The sequence below is a fragment of the Rhinichthys klamathensis genome, unplaced genomic scaffold (genome assembly GCF_029890125.1).
Source record: "Rhinichthys klamathensis goyatoka isolate OS25496 unplaced genomic scaffold, OSU_Roscu_1.1 h1tg000045l_1, whole genome shotgun sequence".
NCBI classification, from domain to species: domain Eukaryota; kingdom Metazoa; phylum Chordata; class Actinopteri; order Cypriniformes; family Leuciscidae; genus Rhinichthys; species Rhinichthys klamathensis.
The window spans coordinates 999,782-1,024,447 of record NW_026606592.1 but is presented as its reverse complement, the minus strand read 5'-3'; the positions used below and the strand labels follow the sequence as shown (position 1 = coordinate 1,024,447).

At 38.0% G+C, this 24,666-nt stretch overlaps 1 protein-coding gene across 1 annotated transcript; it reads left to right on the top strand.

Moving 5' to 3' along the window:
• Positions 1–157: 157 nt before the first annotated feature.
• pelo (pelota mRNA surveillance and ribosome rescue factor) lies at positions 158–24,666 on the top strand. The gene is made up of 13 exons (XM_056247264.1): positions 158–355; positions 11,292–11,384; positions 11,511–11,661; positions 11,879–11,969; positions 13,315–13,478; positions 14,603–14,663; positions 14,758–14,919; positions 23,593–23,639; positions 23,745–23,818; positions 23,988–24,059; positions 24,146–24,220; positions 24,349–24,380; positions 24,466–24,666. Exons 1-13 carry the CDS (start codon positions 315–317, stop codon positions 24,555–24,557), a joined length of 1,155 nt encoding a protein of 384 aa, XP_056103239.1. The 5' UTR covers positions 158–314; the 3' UTR covers positions 24,558–24,666.

The following is a 24,666-nucleotide window of genomic DNA, read 5'->3' as shown; positions in this document are numbered from 1 at the left end:
TTATTCATAAAATGTACTGTTAAATAAATTCGAAATATAAAACAGCGTTCTTTCAACCTACGGAAGTATTTTTTATTGCAAATAATAATAATAATGACAATAGTGCATACAGTACTTCAACCTACGGAAGTATTGAATCCATTAGCCAATGATGACGAGATCAGAAAGCGACAGTTCGAATCGTCTGATTCATTCCAAAGTGGCATAATGTGCCAATGCTGATGCGGAAACGTCGCCAAAATTGACGATTAAATGGATTAGGACACTCGCAATCAGTTATGTATTTCGTTTTTGAATAGCTAACCTATTTGACCATGAAGTTGGTTCATAAAGACATCGAGAAGGATAATGCCGGGTGAGTGTTAACGTTAATCTACAGCACTTTTGGACATCATGTGCGCTTTCCGAGTTGAGTGCTATGGCAGTACCGTGATGCAGTGATGGTATCATATGACAATACCTGGGTACTTACTTGCTATTAAATAGAAAACATGATAGTACAGTGGTGCTTTTTGATTGACGAACTGACTCGGAACGCGCAGTCTGTTCAATATAGCTAACGTTACTCCAAATTGCCGCCAATGGCTCATTGTTAACCCGGTGCTTTGTTGACAAACTTGGCATGTTTCACATTCACACACAATATTGCCTTTGCTGTAGCGCCCAATTTTGACCGTATGGGGCGAGTCCTTTGCGGATGTATATAGAGAGTAATAAGCCTCAGGGTTGAGCTGGAATGTTGTATTAGAGAATATAATAATAAATATATATATATATATATATATAAATAAATAAATATAGCTGCGAGCAGCGATTACGGGCCCAAGCCGGTGGCACCGCAACCCCGGTGCCTTTAGTTACCTAAAGGCACCGGGGTGGCGGTACCACCGGCTTTGGCCCTTCATCGCTGCTCGCAGCTATATTTATTTATTTATATATATATATATATATATATATATATATAAAGCCGGTGGCACCGCCACCCTGGTGCCTTTAGGGTTATTGTGCACGACGTGCAAAAACGTAACCCTGCTTTGACTGTCGAAAAGAAGTGTGCTGTAGAGCTTGTATCAGTGTGGGCTCTGCAAAAGTGTGCATTGAGGGCACATATCAACCACAAAGTATGCGAGAGCAACCTTCTGAAAGGTCAGGTCTACATCCAGGTCTACATCTGCCGTGTGTTTACATCATAGTAGTGAAGTTTGAAGCAATCAGGTGATTTCAAAGCTTTTTGAAAGTGACAGACTTCCTGCTGCCAGTTGGTGGCGCTATAACCGGGGTGGCGGTGCCGCCGGCTTTGGCCCTTTCATCGCTGCTCGCAGCTATATTTATATATATACACACACAAACACACACACACACACACACACATATATATATATATATATATATATATATACATAAATATATATATATTGTTTTTTTAAGAGACAAGACAGAATATTACTTGCCTGATCTGATTAGAAAAATAGTGTTTGTGTGTGTGTGTGTGTGTGTGTGTGTGTGTGTGTGTGTGTGTGTGTTTGTGTGTGTGTGTGTGGCGTAATTGAACAATGTAGACATAAAAACATACTCCGTCCTTTTGTTCATACAGGACATTATTCAAACTGCAAAGTGTTTACTTATATTTGTGTACACTTGCAATAAAACACAACATTGTGCTTTTGTCAAGCTATAAACTCTTGTCAAACTGTAAACTACAACTGTCACCCAACCAAAATCTCTTACACACACACACACACACACACAGTTTAAAAGCAAAAAATATCAAACAATCCTATTTAAAAACAGTCTGTGGGAGCCATCTTTTGGACATTCATCATATCGCATTGGTTTTCATTTCTTGTCATCAAACAGAGCCCTAATCTGTTTATTTTTTCAGTTACACATTCTACATTGATTAAAAAAGAAAAATCAAATGTGTTTTTATTTTATACAGAAATAAATAATCTATCATTCAGATGAGAATAAAGTTAGTGTTAGTTCAAATTTTAAGGAAAACAAATATATGATCTGAAATATAGCACATTCATTTAAAATTCATTCAGGTTCAATTACCAAACATACAATCTTAATGTAATTTAAAGCAAACAATACATTTAAAATATATGGGTTGTATGACTATTTTTTAATATAAAAAGATATATATCCAAAAAGACAAGGCCTAAAGTTTAACAAGGGTTAAACTCTTATCACTGTAACAGACACAATCACACACACAATCACACACACACACACACACACAAGTCAAATCACTTACATTTTACATGCAATATTGACTTTTTTTCTGTTTCAGCAGCGAAAATAGTTAAACAAAGATCACAGCAGAACCATCGCGCATCTCACAGCAACGCGTTCTCATTACTGAATGATTCAGCATTTTGAACGAATCGGTTGACTCAAAGATTCAATGACCAATCAATCCATAAACATCTATCTCATTCATGAATGACTCAGTCGTTCAAACGAATGAATCAATGACTCGCTCATTAAGACGGTCACCTGGCGACACCTAATGACGGTTTAGTGTTATGTTTAAAAGTATCATTCTTTCCAACGATTGTTAATTAACTCATATTTGAAACATAAGCTATATTTATATATATACATACATATACACAGACATACACAAAAATAAAATAAAAACACATTTGAAATGTGTTTGCTTACTAAATTGTGAGCTGAACGAAAGTGGCAGCAAATATCAGCAACAGGAGTCAAATTTCATTAATCACGAGAGTGAAGAGCTGACTGAAAAGATGATGACGGAATAGGCTATTTTATGTAAAAACGCCTATTCAAGCGAATCTGTCATTGTACTCTTTTATTGTTGTGTTTTCCGTGAAAAATAATAGACTATTGAACTCACAATTCAAGCAATCGGCCCCCGAAATTGCACTAATTTTAGTGACACTAAAAAGTATGCGGCTGTACTGGCATTCATAATGGTGCGCGTCCATGGCGACGAGCGAGCAGAACAGAGCGAACGTTTAGTTAATTTCTACTTCCATAGGAATTCATTCGAGCGCCACCATTTCAATGTCCGTGCGGACGTCCATATTATACTTTCGCTTTCAAGTTAGTGTTTTTAAACCCCCCAGCGGGAGGTTTACACAATTGGTTTACACAATCACACGTTGATTAACCGGTGGGAAAATATTCCCATAGTAACATCCCTAATATATAAATATATATAAATTCAATAGGCCTACCTGATTTTGAACACAAGAGGGCAGTATAGCACTATATATGATTTGGATTATTATTATTTTTGACTAAACAACCATTCTGGCTGTTTTTAAACTTAAAAATAATTCTTAAATTGAAAAAAAGGAATAAAATGGGTTTAGTTCTAATATTTGTATAATTTTATATAAAAATAAATGGTGTATAATTACATTTTAGAAAGATATGAGACATGCCCTGATTCTTTTTTTGACATTATTGTCCTCGATCAGAGCCCTAATCTGTTTATTTTTTCAGTTACACATTCTACATTGATTAAAAAAGAAAAATCAAATGTGTTTTTATTTTATACAGAAATAAATAATCTATCATTCAGATGAGAATAAAGTTAGTGTTAGTTCAAATTTTAAGGAAAACAAATATATGATCTGAAATATAGCACATTCATTTATAATTCATTCAGGTTCAATTACCAAACATACAAATCTCAATGTAATTTAAAGCAAACATTACATTTAAAATACATGGGTTGTATGCTATTTTTTTTTATATAAAAAGATATATATCCAAAAAGACAAGGCCTAAACTTTAACAAGGGTTAAACAATCACTGTAACAGACACAATCACACACACACACACACACACACGTCAAATCACTTACATTTTAGATGCAATATTGACTTTTTTTTCTGTTTCAGCAGCGAAAATAGTTAAACAAAGATCACAGCAGAACCATCGAGCATCTCACAGCAACGCGTTCTCATTACTGAATGATTCAGCATTTTGAACGAATCGGTTGACTCAAAGATTCAACGACCAATCCATAATCTGTCTCATTCATGAATGACTCAGCCGTTCGAACGAATCGTTTGAACGAATGAATCAATGACTCGCTCATTAAGACGGTCGCCTGGCGACACCTAATGACGGTTTAGTGATATTAAAAGTATCATTCTTTCCAACGATTGTTAATTAACTCATATTTGAAACATAAGCTATATATATATATATATATATATATATATATATATATATATATATATATATATATATATATATATATATATATATATATATATATATATATATATATACACACATATATATACACACACATATATATACACAAAAATAAAATAAAAACACATTTGAAGCGTGTTTGCTTACTAAATTGTGAGCGGAACGAAAGTTGCAGCAAATATCAGCAACAGGAGTCAAATTTCATTAATCACGAGAGTGCAGAGCTGACTGAAAAGATGATGACGGAATAGGCTATTTTATGTAAAAGCCCCTATTTAAGCGAATCTATCATTGTACTCTTTTGTTGTTGTGTTTTCCGTGAAAAATAATAGACTATTGAACTCACAATTCAAGCAATCGGCCCCGTTATTGCACTAATTTTAAAGTGACACTAAAAAGTATGCGGCTGCACTGGCATTCATAATGGTGCGCGTCCATGGCGACGAGCGAGCAGAACTTCCATAGGAATTCCCTCGAGCGCTCTGCACGTGGCCATTATCAATGTCCCGTATTTAAAAGCTCTCGGTCCTCAGTCACATACCAAATATATGTATAATGTATATATAAATATAATTTTGGACACAAGAGGGCAGTATGGCCCTATGTATAATTTTGTGTTTAAACTAAAAGAGCCCCTCCCCCCCTCCCCACACAGACACAGACACAGACACACACGAATGGCAGGGTGCATTCTCTCTGTCAGAGGGAGAGGGAGAGAAAATTCTCAGAAACATCCACATTCAAACCAAAATATCTAACTTCCTCTTGGTCTGAGCTAATGACAGTTAATTAGAAAGTTGTCCGGCTTGATCTGAACCATATGCATACCTGTGTCTGTCGAGTTTCATGCAATTTCAAGCATGCTAAGAGTCTCAAAAGCATCAAACAAGAATATTAAAGTTTGATGTGTTGCCACGGCAACAGTATCTAAGATATCAATAATCCTTTCACAGGTCTACATCTGCCGTGTGTTTACATTATACACATAAAGTTTGAAGCAAATCGGGTAAAAATAAGAGGGTGATTTCAAAGCATTTAGGAAGTGACACACTTCCTGCTGCCAGTTGGTGGCGCTATAACTTTGACTCACAATAGTCACATCCATGTGATCGGGCTCTTACAGCGAACACACTGCTGAAGTTTCATCAAGATCAGTTAATGTATGCAGTAGTTATGACACACTTCCTGTTTCACGTTTCTCGCCATAATTTTGTTTCCTCGCCACGGCCAAACCGTTCGAGATATCAAAAATCCCCTCGCAAACTTTCATCCTCAATGTCTTGACTTCATGCTGACCGAGTTTCGTGCCGTTTGTTTGAATTCTCTAGGAGGAGTATTTCACATTCCATTGCGTGTGTTTTACCAACAACCCTAAATAGCCGACTTCCTGTTGGGCTGGGGTAAAAAGTAAGAGTGTGAAGTATATATGAAACGAGGAGATCTACATGTGTACCGAGTTTCATATTATTACATGCAAGCGTGTTTGATTTATGGACCATGTTTTCGGACCCCGTTCCAGGGGGCGCTGTCGAGCCCCCCTGCCACGCCCGGGTACCATCTTCAGCCCGGCCCTGATGGCCGCGGGTTCTGACATGTGTGCAAAGTTTCAGGAGTTTTTGAGCATGTTAAGGCCTCCAAAAGTGTCCAAAAGGTAGCAGAAAAATAATAATAATAATAAATATAGCTGCGAGCAGCGATTACGGGCCCAAGCCGGTGGCACCGCAACCCCGGTGCCTTTAGTTACCTAAAGGCACCGGAGTGGCGGTGCCGTCGGCTTTGGCCCTTCATCGCTGCTCGCAGCTATATTATATATATATATATATATATATATATATATATATATATATATATATATATATATATATATATATATATATATAAACAAGCCGGTGGCACCGCCACCCCGGTGCCTTTGGGGTTACTGTGCATGACGGGCAATAACGTAACCCCGCTTTGACCTTTGAGAAGATGTGTGCTGTAGAGCTTGCATTGGTGTGGGCTCTGCATAAGTGTGCATTGAGGGCACATATCAACCACAAAGTATGCGTGAGCAACCTTCTGAAACCTAAAATGAAAAATGAGACACCCTACGGTCTCATGGACTTAATAGACACATGAAATAAGTACACAAGTTTGAAAGTTATATGAAGTGTGCCAAGACAGAATATTTGCCTGATCTGATTAGAAAAATAGTTGGTGTGTGTGTGTGTGTGTGTGAGGCGTGATTGAACAATGTAGACATAAAAACATACTCCGTCCTTTTGTTCATACAGGACATTATTCAAACTGCAAAGTGTTTACTTATATTTGTGTACAATCGCAATAAAACACAACATTGTGCTTTTGTCAAACTGTACTGCTAAACTACAACTGTCACCCAACCAAAATCTCTTACACACACACACACACACACACACACACACACACACACACACACATAGTTTAAAAGCAAAAAAATCTTTTGGACATTCATCATATTGCATTGGTTTTCATTTCTTGTCCTCGAACAGAGCCCTAATCTGTTTATTTTTTCAGTTACACATTCTACATTGATTAAAAAAGAAAAATCAAATGTGTTTTTATTTTATACATAAATAAATAATCTATCATTCAGATGAGAATAAAGTTAGTGTTAGTTCAAATTTTAAGGAAAACAAATATATGATCTGAAATATAGCACATTCATTTAAAATTCATTCAGGTTCAATTACCAAACATACAAATCTCAATGTAATTTAAAGCAAACAATACATTTAAAATATATGGGTTGTATGCTATTTTTTTAATATAAAAAGATATATATCCAAAAAGACAAGGCCTAAACTTTAAGAAGGGTTAAACAATCACTGTAACAGACACAATCACACACACACACACACACACACACACACACACACACACACACACACACGTCAAATCACTTACATTTTAGATGCAATATTGACTTTTTTTCTGTTTCAGCAGCGAAAATAGTTAAACAAAGATCACAGCAGAACCATCGAGGATCTCACAGCAACGCGTTCTCATTACTGAATGATTCAGCATTTTGAACGAATTGGTTGACTCAAAGATTCAACGACCAATCCATAATCTGTCTCATTCATGAATGACTCAGCCGTTCGAACGAATCGTTTGAACGAATGAATCAATGACTCGCTCATTAAGACGGTCGCCTGGCGACACCTAATGACGGTTTAGTGTTATGTTTAAAAGTATCATTCTTTCCAACGATTGTTAATTAACTCATATTTGAAACATAAGCTATATATATATATACACACACATGTATACACAAAAATAAAATAAAAACACATTTGAAGCGTGTTTGCTTACTAAATTGTGAGCTGAACGAAAGTTGCAGCAAAGATCAGCAACAGGAGTCAAAATTCATTAATCACGAGAGTGAAGAGCTGACTGAAAAAAATGATGACGGAATATTTTGTGTAAAAGCGCCTATTTAAGCGAATCTGTCATTTACTCATTTGTTGTTGTGTTTTACCTGAAAACCGGAAACAATCGGCCCCCGATATGGTGCTAATTTTAAAGTGACACTAAAAAGTATGCGGCTGCACTGGCATTCATAACGGTGCGCGTCCATGGCGACGAGCAAGCAGAACAGAGCGAACGTTTTTTCATTTCTACTTCCATAGAAATTCATTCGAGCGCACTGCGAGCGCCACCACTATAAATGTCCGTGCGGACGTCCTTATACTTTACTTTCACTTTTATATTAGCGATTTAAAAGGCCTCGCTGGTGTCTAACGTCGATTAACCGGTGGGAAAAGATCCTCACAGCCACATACCTAATATATTTATATTTAATTACAATAGCCATACCTGATAAAAAAGTTTTATGTACTGAGTTGATATCATTTTGGACACAAGAGGGCAGTATAGCCCTTTGTATTACTTGATGTATTTATTTTTTAACTGAATAGCACATTCTGGCTGTTTTTAAACTTGTACATTATTCTTAAATTGAAAAATTCCCATTAATATTGTAAGAAAACACTTATTTTACCTGTAGGGGTGTAACGGTACACAAAAATCACGGTTCGGTACGTACCTCGGTTTTAAAGTCACGGTTCGGTACGTTTTCAAAAAGTAAGAAATGCCAGAGAAATTTCCTATTTGTTAAAAGAAAAAATATTTTTTAAATAAGTGTGAGTTTTCCTACATCTTGAAACTTTCAGGTTTATAAATGGGTGTCATCTTTGAAGGATGATCAAATAATGTTTTGGTAATCACATTAAAAATAACATTTAAATATATGAAGAGTTCAGATGCAAAAGCCATTTGAAATTTTCTTCTAGAATTATCATTTTTATCAAGCTTGTATATTTAAGTTCAGTAATTTCACTTAAATGGCAATGAAGATTACCTATTAATTGTCATTTGAGTGAAATTACTGAACTTAAATGACAATTACATTTAAATCTTTAAATTTTAATTTTTTTTTTTAATTTAAATCTTTAAATTTAAATCTTTAATCTTTTAAATCTTACATTTAAAAGATGGGGGTTATATGCATATTTTGTAATTTAAAAAGAAATACAAAATTGTTATGCAAAAAGACAAGGACTTAGAGATTTCTTTATCCTTTAATGCAGGAAAAATCATACAGCCAGCCACACACACACACACACATAAACACAGACACCAACCCTCCCTCCACTCCCCTCCCCTCCACTCCCCTCCCCTCCCCTTCCCTCCCCACACAGACACACACACACACAAACACACAGAGAATGGCAGGGGGACAATAAATCCATTCAAACTACAATATCTGACTTTCTGTTGCTCAGAGCTAATGACTTTAAATTAGAAAATTGATCGGCTTGATGAGAACAATATGCGTGGCAAGTTTTGTAACTGTAGGTAAAACGAGCTAAGTTATAACACATTTTATGTGTCCTTTTTTAGTCATAAAATTAATTTCCTCGCCACGGCCAAACCGTTCGAGATATCAAAAATCCCTCCGGAATTTAGCATCATCAATGTCTTGACTTCATGCTGACCGAGTTTGCTTGAAATCCGATCAATTCCCAAGGAGAATTAAAAAGAATTTCAGGGGTATGCGTTTCCAAACAAACCATGATAGCCGGCTTCCTGTTGGGATGTCGTAAAACTTAGAGCACGAAAGTTGTTCATCCCAATGAGATCTATAAGTGTACCGAGTTTCATATTATTACATGCAAGTGTCTTTGATTTATGGACAAGTGTTCGAATCCCAGTCCAGGGGGCGCTGTCGGTCCGCCCTGCCACGCCCGGGTACCAGCTTCAGTCCGGCCCTGATGGCCGCGGGTTCTGACCCGTGTGCAAAGTTTCAAGAGTTTTAGAGGATGTTAAGGGGCCCAAAAGCCCCTGAAACCTGTATCAACAATAATTAAAAGCATTGTCACTCAAACAGACACATCCCCCTCCCCCCACAGACACAGAGGTATGCAGAGAGAGGGAGAGAGGGACAGAGATTACTCCAAAGCATCCACATTCAAACCAAAATATCTGACTTCCTGTTGTTCGGAACCAAAATCTGTAAATTAGAAAGTTGTCCGGCTTGATCTGAACAATATGCCTACCGAGTTATAAGATTGCAGGTAAAACTATGAAACTAACCATCTCACTTTTGTCAAAAGGTGGCGCTACTGAGTCCCTGCACCACGCCCGTTTCTGAAACTTTGCACATGTCTACTGGCTAATAAATGTGACGTGTCTGTCGAGTTTCATGCAATTTCAAGCATGCTAAGAGTCTCAAAAGCATCAAAAAAGAATTTTAAAGTTTGATGTGTTGCCACGGCAACAGTATCAAAGATATCAAGAATCCATTCACAGGTCTACATCTGGCGTGTGTTTACATTATACAGATGAAGTTTGAAGCAAATTGGGTTAAAATAAGAGGGTGATTTCGAAGCATTTTGAAAGTGACACACTTCCTGCTGCCAGTTGGTGGCGCTATAACTTTGACTCACAATAGTCACATCCATGTGATCGGCCTCTTACAACGAACACACTGCTGAAGTTTCATCAAGATCAGTTAATGTATGCAGAAGTTATAACACACTTCCTGTTTCACGTTTCTCGCCATAATTTCGTTTCCTCGCCACGGCCAAACCGTTCGAGATATCAAAAATCCCCTCGCAATTTTTCATCCTCAATGTCTTGACTTCATGCTGACCGAGTTTCGTGGCATTTCTTTGAATTCTCTAGGAGAAGTACTTTAAATTCCATTGCATGCGTTTTACAAACAACCCTAAATAGCCGACTTCCTGTTGGGCTGGGGTAAAAAGTAAATGCACGAAGGATATATGAACCGATGAGATCTACATGTGTACCGAGTTTCATATTCTTACATGCAAGCGTGTTTGATTTATGGACCAAGTTTTCGGACCCCGTTCCAGGGGGCGCTGTCTAGCCCCCCTGCCACGCCCGGGTACCATCTTCAGCCCAAGCCTGATGGCCGCGGGTTCTGACCCGCGTGCAAAGTTTCAAGAGTTTTCGGGCACGTTAAGGGCCCCAAAAGTGCCCGAATAGTCGTAAGAAAAATAAAAGAGGAGAAAAAAAAAAAAAATAATCCTTAGGAAAACAATAGGGCCTTCGCCTTTTCAAGGCTTGGGCCCTAATAATAATAATAATAATAATAATAATAATAATAATAATAAATAATCCTAAGGAAAACAATAGGGCCTTCGCCCTTTGGGCTTGGGCCCTAATAATATTTAGACTCTACAAATAAAATAGGGATTTCACTTTCTAGCACTTTCCTCTTGAACGTCAAATAATTGTGATAAATATTTGTATTTATTGAATTGAGGTCAGACTCACCATGAAATAGCCATAGTAGTTCTTAGAATTGCATTAAATTTCAAACAAACAAACAAATCACCCTGAAATATATTGTTACTTATCATTTAAGGGTAAGAAACCATTCATCTCAGATGTATGTCAGAGCCGATAGCCTGGTGGGCAGGGTGTATATATATATATATATATATATGCGTGTATATATAAAATAAAATATAATATTGTGACAACACAAACATGGAGATTTGTTACCAACAATTGATATTGAATTTCCTTCTTTTAGTCAGGTGACACTAATACCTGATGAGGCAGAGGATATGTGGCACACCTACAACCTGCTGCAGGTGGGCGACAGCCTCAGAGCCTCAACCATCAGGTCTGCCTCTTTTTCTTCCCCAACAACCACAGTAGCCTGCCTCTTTTTTCCAGTCTTGGTTTATCACACTTAATATTAGAGATTTTTCCCATCTGTTCAATGATGAAAACAATCTGTCACAAACAGGAAAGTGCAGACGGAGTCCTCCACGGGGAGTGTGGGAAGTTCACGTGTGCGTACCACCCTGACTTTATGTGTGGAGACGATAGACTTTGATTCCCAGGCCTGTCAGCTCAGAGTCAAAGGAACAAACATCCAGGAGAACCAGTATGTGAAGGTCAGTTTTTTTCATTTTTCAAAAGTTATAATAGAACTATAACTATAGTGCTAACTTAGCACCTAAAATATAATTTATACTTCATACATTTGAATATTAATGGGAATAACGTTTATAATTAGCATTGATCCTTGGGATAAATTCCATATATTATTTTAGTCTAAATGTGAAAGCTGGAATGAAAAAGTCATATTTATTGTCTTGTGTGATTATATAGATGGGTGCCTATCATACCATTGAGCTGGAGCTCAACAGGAAGTTCACTCTAGCCAAAAAAGTCTGGGACAGTGTGGTGCTGGACAGAATTGGTAATGTGTTGTTTTTTTGTGTGTATTTTTGGAGTAAAATTAGCTTTTTTAGCTAATAACAATTTTACATACTATGTCATGTTTGAAATTTAGAGCTATTTTGTAAAAAAAAGAAAAAAAAAAGAAATTTTATAATATTTTAGCATCACGTAGATGGAAACAGGAATTTTCTTTCTTCGTGAAGAAGAAAGTTTTACAGTGAAAATGGATGGTGATCATGTCTATCAAGCTGAAAAATTATTATTATTATTTTATCTGTCCTGCCTATTTGCATTTAGCCTGACTACGTCAGACTTCGTACTTCCGCTCAAAGTGAAGTAGCAGAGTTATTTTACCAGGCTAATTTGCATTCACTTAGGACATGCCTCTCATCCATCTACCCTTGTAATGTAAAAAGCGAGTCTACACTCACTCTTTACATTATTTCCCGCCCAAACTTGAATGATTCCATTGGTGATCACTTTTACTATAAGTGCCACGTTTGACCCACAAGTTCTAGATGACCTTTTGCCAATATATCTTTTTAAAAGTCAGCAAAAGTACATCTGATTGCAATTAATTAGATAGAAAAGCAGAAGAGACTTTTTACTGCTGTTATGGTATATGAGGACTCTAAAGGGGTCGTGACATGGATTTTTAAAATTATTTTAATGTTCCTTGAGGTTCACTGATAATGTTAAAGTTGTTTTGCACAACAAATATATATGTGGCTAAACAATTATTTTCGACCTTCATTCTGGCCCTCTGTCTGAAATGATCAATTTTTAAGCAGCAGCTTCTTTAAGGCTTGTCAGTTAACGGTCACTGTTATGATTGGCTAACGTCAGTGCATAGAAAACAGTATTAACACCCACTCGCTATTCCACGTGAGTAATCATGAGTTTACCGTTAATCACGTGTAGCCGTTAAGCAACTGAACGCCAGTGGCTGAGGCCTATGGTGAAATTACCGTATGTAAAACTAGAACTAGAAAATTTGATTTCTCATGTCATGACACCTTAAATTCTTTCCACATCACTCCAAAGAGAAGTGTGGGTAAGACCTAAAAGGCAGTAGTGAAAGTAATATTTCTATATGCACGTTTTAATGTGAGCATTTACAGGCGTGTGTGCTTCATAAGGACACCACATTAAGCAACATGATCCCTGTTTAAACATGTTGCCTTTGCCTTATTCTATGAGTAACAGTGCCACATTTTGTAGTTGTAATTCGACCAAGTATCTTGGCTTGACAACTGCAGTCACCGTTCACTTTCAATGCATGGCATAGGACAGCTATGAGTATATTAAAAAGTTGATGAATCTGATCCAGCTCATCACCAGTTTGTTTGAATCCTGATCTATAGAGCAGGCATGTGATCCCGCTCAAAAAGCAGATGTGGCTGCAGTCGTGATGCAGGAAGGTCTGGCCAATTTGGTTCTCGTAACACCAGCCATGACCTTACTCAGGGCGAAGGTTGAGGTCACCATTCCCCGCAAGAGGAAAGGCAGTTGTGCTCAACATGACAAGGTGAACCGATAAAACTTTGCAACAATAAATCTGACAATGTTTTTGTGTTTATCATTATATTTAACAAATAAAAATGACTGTTACCACTAGATATTGTATGTTGGGTAGCTAGAAGCTGTTGGTAGAGTCACCCAAATCCATATTTCCCTACATTTTGTAGTAGATCAATGTAAATTATACTTCTTACTTTTTACCAAGGGATATCAGCTTGAATGTATAATAGCTCTGTGTGAAATTGAATGATATCATACTGTATATATACATCCTACTGCCTACGGGGCTCTAAACAGTTTCAAGGAACAAAAACAAAAAACAGAACCTAAGAAAATTTGAACAAGAACACAAAGGAAAACATCATGAACAAACATGCTTATTTTTGGTCAAAAAAAGATTTTTCTTTTTTTTTTTAAAAAGGAAAAAGCTAAGAAAGAAAATATGGCCCATTCTTTTTGGTTTTGGTTTAAGACCTGGAAATAATTCAGCTCGATCATTATGTGCCAAAAGAAACAGTGGGTTGTCGTTGTCAGGAGTGATGCTGATTGTGGAACAGGCATCTCGCCACAGGCTTTTTTGATTCGCACGTCTTCAAATTATACTTTCTTTGTGTTAAACTAGTCTGCCATGAAAAACTAGTACATTTTGGGATTTAAAAAAAAAAAGGCTGCTGAGGGAGTGGTGAATTTGGCGTTCTCTCTTATGACTGCTGTAATCAATTTCTCTCACTTTTTTTTTTCTCTTTAGGAGAATCGTGGAATTTTTTTATTTGTTTTTACATTTGTAATTGGAGCAAATGGATACATTTTTTTTATTTGCTATAGTTTTCCATTCTCAAGTTTAACCAATTATAGGGCTTCCTCTTCTGAGAACCCAGAAATGTGATTTTTTTTTTAATCCATTTTTATTTTTATCCATTGAATCCATAAATTTTAAATTCAACTTTAAGAATCTTAAGAATGAGAACGAGATGTTGTCACTGCTGGTATTAATTCTGGTTGCATTGTACTCTGTTGTGTACTGCACATTTTGTACAAATGTAGTCGGTTCAATGCATATAGAAATTACTGCATACATTTAAAAAATTTGAGACCCGTTATATACAGTGACATTGATGTGTTCTATTTCAGGCATTAGATCGATTTTATGAGGCTGTCATGCAGGGCATTCTGAGACACTTCAATTTTGATGGTAATTTTTTTTTTAAATCAGATAAGAATATACATTAGATAAATAAATAAATACTGATGTGTTTTTTTTTATTCTTTATTTATGTGTTTCTCAGTGGTGAAGTGTATTCTGGTGGCCAGTCCAGGCTTTGTGAAAGATCAGTTCATCTCATACCTCTTTAAAGAGGCAGTAAGACAAGACTGCAAAATTCTTCTAGAGAACAGATCCAAATTCATGATGGTACACTCCTCATCCGGACACAAGTATTCTCTCAAAGGTCAGAGTTCCTCAATCCTCTGTTCACCTTTTAAAGTAGGGATGTGCAAAACCTTACATTTTCATAATTGCTTAGTAGTCTTGTCATGGTTCATAGCAGCAGTTATAAATGGTACAAGGGTAGAGGCCATGAAAAGACATTATGTTCTTAAATCAATATCTTAATGAGTATAATAGCATTCAATCATGTAAAGTGGCTTTTATTGGGAAAACCATTCAATATATGCAAAGAGTCAATATTTACAGTGTTGACCCATATTCTTTATAACCTCAGCAATTCACTCTGGCACGCTGGATATCAGTTCCGGGCCAAATCCTGACTGATGGTGACCCATTCTTGCCTTATTATTGCTTGGGGTTGATCACAATTTGTGAACTTCTGCTTGTCCACTTGCCTTTTGAGGACTGGCAACAGGTTCGCTACGGGATTAAGATCCGGGGAGTTGCATGGCCACGAATCCAAAACTTCAATGTGCCACTTCATTTATTTATTATTACTCTTGTCTTGTGACATGATGCTTCATCATGCTGGAAAATGTACAGATCATCACCACATTGCTCCTGGATCATTAGAAGTTGCTCTTGGAGGGCGTTTTGATACCATTCTTTATGCATTACAGTGTTTTTCGGGTAGAATTGTGAGAGAGCCCACTCCCTTGGACGACAAGCAACCCCACACATGGATGGTCTCAGGATGCTTCACTGTTGGGACAGCACAGGACTCATGGTAGCGTTCACCTTTTCTTTCCTGGGCAGTTGCTTTTCCAGATGTCCTAAACCGTCAGAAGGGGGCTTCATCAGAGAAAATAACTGCTGCCCAATCATTGTAGTTCCTGCAGAATTTCCATTTGTCCTTGATGTTTTTTCTTTGAGAGAAGTGGTTTCTTTGCTGCCCGTCTTGACACTGGGCCGTTGTCCCAAAGTCTTTACACTATTCCGTAGCTGAATCCTCAGGAGGAGAAGGTCCTGGTGCTTGCTGGACACTATGGGAACCTCTCTCTCCTTGAAATTCTTGATGATTAATGGTTCTTTCAGGTGCAATATTCTTTACAGCAATTTCCTTGCATGTGAGGCAATTTTGATGCAAAGTGATGATGGTTGTACATCTTTCTTTGGAGGCAACTATTGCTAACACAAGAACACAATGATTGGAAGCACTTTCCCCCTCATTGAATAGCTGTTATGCTCTCATAATATAATCATAATGATGGAGTGGTTTCAGGTTTCACCTGACTAGTACTTGTTCACACTTTCCTATGTGCTGATGATATGATTAGTGAAATTATGTTAGCTGGTCATTTTGCTTGTAAATAAGTAAAATCTAGGCTATTGATTAGAGTTGCCATAGACTAAAGATTTGTCTAGTCTACCAGTAGTCATTCATTTAAGCAATAAGTCAACTAATCGCACGTTTATATTCATTTCTGCCTAAATACTGGGTGCATGGAGGAATATAGCCTATTCCGCGCTCAAGCGCATGCATAAATCTTGCCACAAAACTAGGTATGATAATAAATCTGTCTGAAATATAACGAAGCATTTTAATTGTTTATTAATAAACTAGCATTTTCTAAATCAGTGTAGGCTGCTTACATATCTCCATACATCTCTGCTGTAAAGTAGATGCACCTTTATAGAGAAATGCACCTTTAATACAGACATGAATACATAATCAGATGGTACAGTATTTGCTTTCGTTTCGATTTTTTTCGTTGGTGGCCATTTCAAGCTTTAAATAGCCTATGTATATTTCTCATGTCTATGAGGCTAGTCTATACGCTGGTTTTGTTTTTTTTCATTTTTGAGACGCGCTCCAGTTCACGGAGACCAGAAGCGCGTCCTGTTTGTTTTATTTTATTTTACAAAAGCACAACGTTTTCTTGTTATTGTGAGTTAACACAAATAAAAGTAGTTTCTGTTTGACTAGAAATTTAGTATTTTAAGTTGTTTCCACTGTTTATAGGAAAATGGAAGTGTTCGCCCCGGCGCCCCATATCATGCAGTAAACGCGCTCCACACAAACACTTGGATATGCACCTAATAATAGCGAACATTTATCTAGGTTAATGTTGTTAAGTTATGTTTCTTTTACTGCGCATGTGTGAAGAGCACCATTTTATGGGTTAGCGCGGTTTATTCAGTTGTTGTTAGGTCTGGCGTTCTATGAGAGGTAGAGCGGCTGTGTTAAGTGATGGAGCAATAAAGAATCTATTGTCTGATAACTGTTGTAGTAGTTATTGAATCAACATTGGTAGCAGAGGATGGCTGCTGCTGGGAATTACAAAAATCCCCCACCGTTTGACGAGAAGACGGCTTATGAAAGTTGGAAAAATGAGATTGAAATTTGGAGACGCGTTACTGACCTGGAAAAGAAAAAACAAGCCTTGGCAGTTACTCTGTCACTAACGGGCAGAGCAAGGGACAGTGCTCTGGAAATTTCCGCTGAGGATTTGAATGACGACACGGGAATGCAAACACTCATAGCGAAGTTGGACTCTGTATTTTTAAAAGAAGAAAAAGATCGGCAGTACGAGGCGTACACGGAGTTTGACCGGATCACTAGAGAGAGCGGTGTTTCTATGGTGGAATACATCGTCGAGTTCGAACGTCGATACAACAGGCTACGTAAGTTCAAAATGGAGCTTCCTCATGCCGTACTAGCCTTTAAGTTACTTGATACTGCCGGACTTACTGTTAAAGATAAACAGTTAGCACTTACAGCTTGCTCTAGCGTTTCTTTCACTGATATGAAATCAGCCTTGAAAAGAATTTTTGGAGATAACGTTACTTCACCACGAGAGGGCGGCAGTGTACTACAAAACACAGATGGTGACACTGCCTATTACACGAGATATTCAGGAAAACGGGGACACAAGTCTAACACTACACAACAACCCCAAACCATAGCTCAAGGCACAAACCCTCTTGATAAATATGGAAGAAGAACGAAATGTGCAATTTGCCAAAGCACGTATCACTGGGCAAAGGACTGTCCAAATAAAAAGGAACATGTAAGACTGACAAAAGATGAAGGACTAAAAGATGACATTGAAGAATGTAACATCACTTTGTTTTCAAATGAATCTTTGTCTAACACAGAAATTTTCATGGTGGAGGCTTTAGGATCAGCTGTGATTGACACAGCCTGTACAAGAACTGTGTGTGGAGAAAAATGGCTTGAAGATTACACAAGTGGGCTGCCACAGAGTGAGTTACTGAAAATAGATGACAAACAAAGTGCAAGACCTTTCAGATTTGGTGATGGCAGGGTTGTTTATTCCACAAGGAAAGTTACCATTCCAGCAAGGATAGGACATACCAGATGCAAAATAGAGACAGAAGTTGTTCCTGCAGAAATACCAATGCTTTTAAGCAAGACTTCATTGAAAAGAGCAAGCGCAGTTCTGGACATTGCACGTGACAAAGCAACGATGTTTAAACAACCTGTTAAACTTGAACTAACATCTTCAGGAAATTACTGTGTGAATTTGAGAGAAGACAGTCATCCAGATGAAAAGGAGACAAGTGAGAACAAGACACACAATGAAAATGAAATTCTTGCTGTGACAGAAAACATGACAACAAAAGAAAAGGAGACAGTCCTATTGAAACTACACAGACAATTTGGACATGCTTCAGCTGATAGACTGCAAAAATTACTGGCCTGCTCAGGTAATCACGATGATGAAAGCAACACAATTCTCAAGAACATTGTTAAAAACTGTGATACATGTACCAGATACAGCAAGCCAAAACATAAGCCTGTAGTGGGTTTGCCTATGGCATCAGCCTATAATGAGACTGTGGCTGTGGACTGACATGAGCTTGAGCACGGAGTATGGTATTTGCATGCTATTGATCATTTCACACGCTTCAGTGCAGGGAGTATCGTCACCACAAAGAACCCAAAAGAGATAGTGAAGCACTTTATTCACTGCTGGATAAGTGTTCATGGTCCCCCATGCAGAGTGTTTAGTGATAATGGAGGTGAATTTAATAACGACGAAATGAAGGACATGGCTGAAAAGTTTAACATTGAAATCAAAACAACGGCAGCGTACAGTCCATGGAGCAATGGCCTTGTTGAAAGGCACAATCTGACCCTAACTGAAATTTTGCTGAAACTGAAGAGGGACAACAACTGTGACTGGAAGACAGCTCTAGATTGGGCACTAATGGCAAAGAACTCCATGCACAATGTGCATGATTACAGTCCCTACCAGTTAGTGTTTGGGCAGAACCCGAATCTTCCCTCAGTCCTCACCAATAAGCCTCCAGCTCTAGAAACAAGTATGAGTAGTTGGATAGCTAAACAAATCACCACACTACATGCAATGAGAACAGCATTCACAGAAGCCGAATGCTCAGAGAGAATTAGAAGAGCCCTTCGTAAGCAACTGCGGCCCATTGATGACAGATATGAAACGGGAGACAAAGTGTATTATAAGCGAGTAGATTGTAATGAGTGGAAAGGCCCAGGTGTGGTCATAGGCCAAGATAGTGTGGTTGTATTTGTCAGGCATGGTGGAACCTATGTTCGGGTGCATCAGTCTAGACTAAGAAAGGTGGATGACCCACAAACAAACCTGGAGGAGACAGAAAGGGAACAAATAAAAAAAAATGAAAATCCCACAATAACACCAGCAGCAGATCTTAGTGACACTGAAAGTGAAACTGAGGAAATGACACCAGAAAATGACGAACCCATTAATCCTGAAGATGTCAGTGAACCTTCTGCATCAGTGCTACCTGGAGGTGATAGTCTTTATCAACCCCACACGCCACAAACCTGCTCATCCACGAACTGTGAAGGTCTAAGCCTGAAAAAAGATCAAATAGTTAAATACACAGATAATCAAAGTGGACAAATCCATACTGGAAAAATCCTCGGCCGAGCAGGAAAGGCAACCGGCAAACACAAAAACTGGTACAATTTGCAGTTCAGTGAGCCTGAGGAAACTGCTGGCACAACTGCATCAGTCAATCTAGGACAAATGGACAATGTTCAGGTGATTCCATCCGAACATGCTAAGTTGAGCACTGACTACAATGATGAAGATATATTGATAGTACATGATGATCTCTTCACGCATGAAAAAAATACAGAACTAAGCACCTGGAAGAGAAATAACGTCTTTGAAGAAGTGAAAGATGAAGGCCAGAAGTGCATCTCCACGAGGTGGGTGTGCACACTTAAAGAAACCACTGCTGGAGTTGTACGTAAGGCCAGACTAGTGGCGAGAGGCTTTGAAGAAATGAACACTCAAGACCTTCCCAAAGACTCACCTACATGTGCCTCAGAGTCTCTTAAAATGATCATGGCAGTAATATGTCAAAATAAATGGCAGCTAAACTCCATGGACATTAAAGCAGCCTTTCTACAAGGTAAAGAGTTAACCAGAGATATTTACATTCGCCCACCACAAGAAGTGCAGAACAAAGGAACCATATGGAAGTTGAAAAAATGTGTTTATGGCCTAACAGATGCTTCTTTATTCTGGTATAATAGAGTAAAAGACACCATGCAACAATTGGGAGCTACCGTGTCAAAGGTAGATCCAGCAGTATTCTACTGGGTGGATGATTCCTGCAAGGTGATAGGGATTCTTGCGTCACATGTGGATGACTTTATTTGGGGTGGTACAGATGCATTCTCCATAAATATCATTCCTCAGTTGAAAGCTGCCTTTCAAGTCGGACGGGAAGAACATGACAGTTTCAGCTACATTGGAATAGAAGTACATTCTAAGGACGATGAAATACAAGTACAACAAGGAACGTACATAAAAAATCTGCAACCCATCCCAGTGGATTCCACCAGAGCAACACAACGTGAGGCGTCATTGACAGATGTTGAGATGGACATGCTAAAATCAAAGATTGGACAAATATTGTGGGTTGCCAGGCAAAGTCGTCCTGACATTATATATGACATATCCATGTTGGCATCTAACACAAAGCATGCTACCGTTCAGACCCTGCATTGTGCAAATAAACTTATCAGAAAACTGAAATCAGAAGAGGTCATCTTGAGGTTTCAGTACTTAGGGGAAAACAGTTCAGTTAAATTGGTGGTGTACAGTGATTCCTCAATGGGGAATCTTCCGGATGGTGGTACACAGGGTGGTCATTTCATCATGCTTATGGGGGAAAATGGAAAATTTTCTCCTATATCTTGGCAGTCAAAACGGATCAGAAGAGTTGTACGGAGTACCTTAGCGGGAGAGACTTTGGCACTTGCAGATGGAGTTGACAGTGCAGTTTTCCTCGCTACATTATACTCTGAGATTACCACTGGTGGCTCCTCATGCATCAACGTGCCTATTGTGTGTGTAATAGACAATCATTCTCTTCTTGATGCTCTCAAATCTACAAAATCTGTAACCGAAAAGAGACTGCGCCTAGAAATCAGTAGTATGAAGGAGCTTATACACTCTGGAACTATTCAGCAGATCTTGTGGTCAGCCACTAAAGAGCAGCTAGCTAACTGCTTGACCAAAAAGGGTGCATCTGCACTTGGCCTTCTGAAAGCCCTCAGCACAGGTGTTTGCCATCTTAAGCACTGAATGGATTTGCTTATGTTTTGTCAATGTCTAGACATTTAAACTGAGGTATTTAAGTTAACCTGTTATCCTGTTATAATAATAACCAATGCTTATGTTATATCTTGAACAGTTTTTTTTATAAAAAAAAGAGGGAGATTGTTAAGTTATGTTTCTTTTACTGCGCATGTGTGAAGAGCACCATTTTATGGGTCAGCGCGGTTTATTCAGTTGTTGTTCGGTCTGGCGTTCTATGAGAGGTAGAGCGGCTGTGTTAAGTGATGGAGCAATAAAGAATCTATTGTCTGATAACTGTTGTAGTAGTTATTGAATCAACAAATGTTAGAGCGAGCGGCCATGCCAGACGGATAAGTCCTCTTCATGTTTAACCAATCAAATCAAGCATTTTCTACCTACGGTGAGTAAGCTTGTGCCAGTTTGAAAAGGTGGGCTGAAACACAACACTTGCCTATTACAGATAAAAGCCCAATGCTGGTGTTTTGCTTTAAATAAATTGGTTTTAAAATAAATATTGTTTCTGGGCTAATTAATGCGACAATAATTTAAGTTTATTTTATAGGCTACTTATATTTTTCATTTTTGTTTTGCATTGAATAGCTACCATTTAAAGGATTTGTTGTGCGCCGTAATGCTATCCTCCCATAGAAAGCCACGTTACGAGTTTTCTTTATAATAACGGGTTTCTATGGGAGGAAATCGCTTAACGTTGGATTAAATGGGTTGCGTTCATATTCTGGGCTTGTCTGCTTTTCTGTAGGCCTACACATAGTATGGTTTATTAATAAGGTGTGTACAGAATTTGATCTTTATCACTGTCTTAGTAGCCTATTAAGCGTTTTCTTTATAATAAGGGTTTTGCTTAAGGTGTAATTAATAGCAATGCGTTCGTATTCTGGGCTCATCTGCTACTCTGTAGGATACATATGCTTTATTAATAAGGTGGTGTGTACAGAATTTGATCTTTTAACATGAATGTCCATTGGGGGCTGCTACTATTTGCTTCAGCTTTTTGAACGTAGAAGTATGATAAAGGCATGATAGGCTATATACATTTTATGTGGATAAAGGCATATTTTGTACATGACTAGTCCTTATAAGGCCTAGAAAATCTGTCGTTTTAACGACATAACATCTCGTTATTACGACATAATTGAGTGGAAAAAATATGTATGTGGCAGCAATGCGCCACCGTACTTAAGGGGTGAAGACAAACCATGTGCAAAAAAGTCGGCACCATTGCTGAGTATTTTCTTCTTAAAACTGCAGTGAACCAAAGACTCTCTTGTGATCGCCAACGAGTGGATCTCTGAGCTGATGCGAGTGAGTGGAGGCGGGCTAATTTGCATATTCATAGAACCGCGTATACTAAATGAGGCAATGGTGTAGATACATTGAAGCTATTTTAAAGCATGAATACTTTTTTTCAAGGAAAAAGCATTTAAAATGTCATTTTGGTGATCAAAGAAGAGTTTTAAGGGATATAATCAGTGACTACAGGGGGACTTTAAGTAAAAAAAGAAAAGAAATTCAAAACCACAACAACTTAACACAAAATTTGTCACTGCTAATACTTTTGGCCACGGTTGTATGGTGAATTATACTGAGAAGGAGAATTTGTTTTTTATTACCTTTCATGTAGTGTAATATAGCAGTTTGTGAATGCAAAGGGTCTGCAGTTTCAAAGATCATATGCATGATAAATGGAGTTATTGTCTGCCAAAAGAAAGAACTGATTCTGAACTGCCTGAAACAAGTCATTAGTAACTCCTGTCTTACTTACAAATTTGCATAATGCCAGCCTATGGTCCTCATTGGCTGCAGCAAACAGCGTCTACTTCAAGCATTCAAGCACTGTAGTTGTAGCCTGGCACAGTGAAGTTTCGTTTCTGACACTCACTGCAAGCGGTAGACTGGGCCATCTGACCAATCAGAGCAGAGTAAGCTCTCAAACAGGAGGGGTTTAGAGTGACTGAATCCTTGATCAAACCGTTTCAGACACCGAGAAAAGAGGTGATGCTGCAATGTATATTTAGGATTTTATTTAGTCAACTTTTAGAAATAAATTTCAGTTTTTAAAGTGACATTATAAATGTGAGATTTTACTTCTACAGAAGTGCTGTGTGATCCAGCAGTCACGGCTCGATTGTCTGACACCAAGGTGACTAAGTTTGGATTTGTACATCTACATATATTGAAGCTTGTAGCATTCTGCAAGCACAGTGTAGTGTCTATTGCTATGAGAGTTTTTTTTTTTCTGTTTTAGGCTGCTGGAGAGGTAAAGGCTTTAGAAGACTTTTACAAGATGCTTCAACAGGAGCCTGATCGAGCTTTCTATGGGTGATCAAACTCACTACCATTTAAATGAGTCATTCCTGTCAATATTACACACAACCTGAATGAGAAAACACATTTGCGTTTCAGGTTAATCAATGACATGTAACATTATTGATACATGATTATTTATAACAGTCTTTTCATCCATTAATAAAGCTTTTTTTCTGGACAGATTGGCTCATGTGGAAAGAGCGAGTGAAGCTTTAGCCATCGACATCCTGTTGATCAGTGACAAACTATTCAGGTACTTTTGAAAGTAATAAATTCATTATTTACCATAGAATATGAATATATACTATATATATATTTTTTTCTTCTTCTTCATGATAGACATCAAGACATAGCCACCCGCAGCCGGTATGTTCGGCTTGTAGACGGTGTAAAGGAAAATGGAGGAACTGTCAGGTATTCATATGAATTTTCAATTCAATTTCAGTAATGGCATGCATTTATAGTTCTATATGTGTTATGGGAAAACTTTGATCTTTGCTCACCAATATTGTTGACTTTGTCCCCCCCTGCTTTCCTTTAAGAATGTTCTCAAGCCTGCATGTATCTGGAGAACGTAAGCTACTTTTTCAAAGTCTTGGTTTCAGAGAGGATTATTTTGGATCGTCATGTGCCTGAAATGGTGCGATTTGTCTCTGTAGAGTTGAATCAGCTGAGTGGAGTGGCGGCCCTCCTGAGGTTCCCCATCGCTGACGTGTCTGAAGCTGAGGACAGCAGCTCTGATGAAGACTAACATTATGGTCTTGTGCAAAAGGATTTTGTGTGAAAGGTTGGGAATGCTTCACATTTAGGACTAAATGGAATAAGAATCCATAATGGCCTTAATAAAGGATTTAAAAGCA

Coding starts and splice junctions, on each gene's coding strand:
- pelo (XM_056247264.1), top strand. CDS start 315: ATGAAGTTGGTTCATAAAGACATCGAGAAGGATAATGCCGG. Junction 13,479..14,602: donor GTTGTGCTCAACATGACAAG/GTGAACCGATAA, acceptor GTTCTATTTCAG/GCATTAGATCGATTTTATGA. Junction 14,664..14,757: donor GAGACACTTCAATTTTGATG/GTAATTTTTTTT, acceptor TGTGTTTCTCAG/TGGTGAAGTGTATTCTGGTG.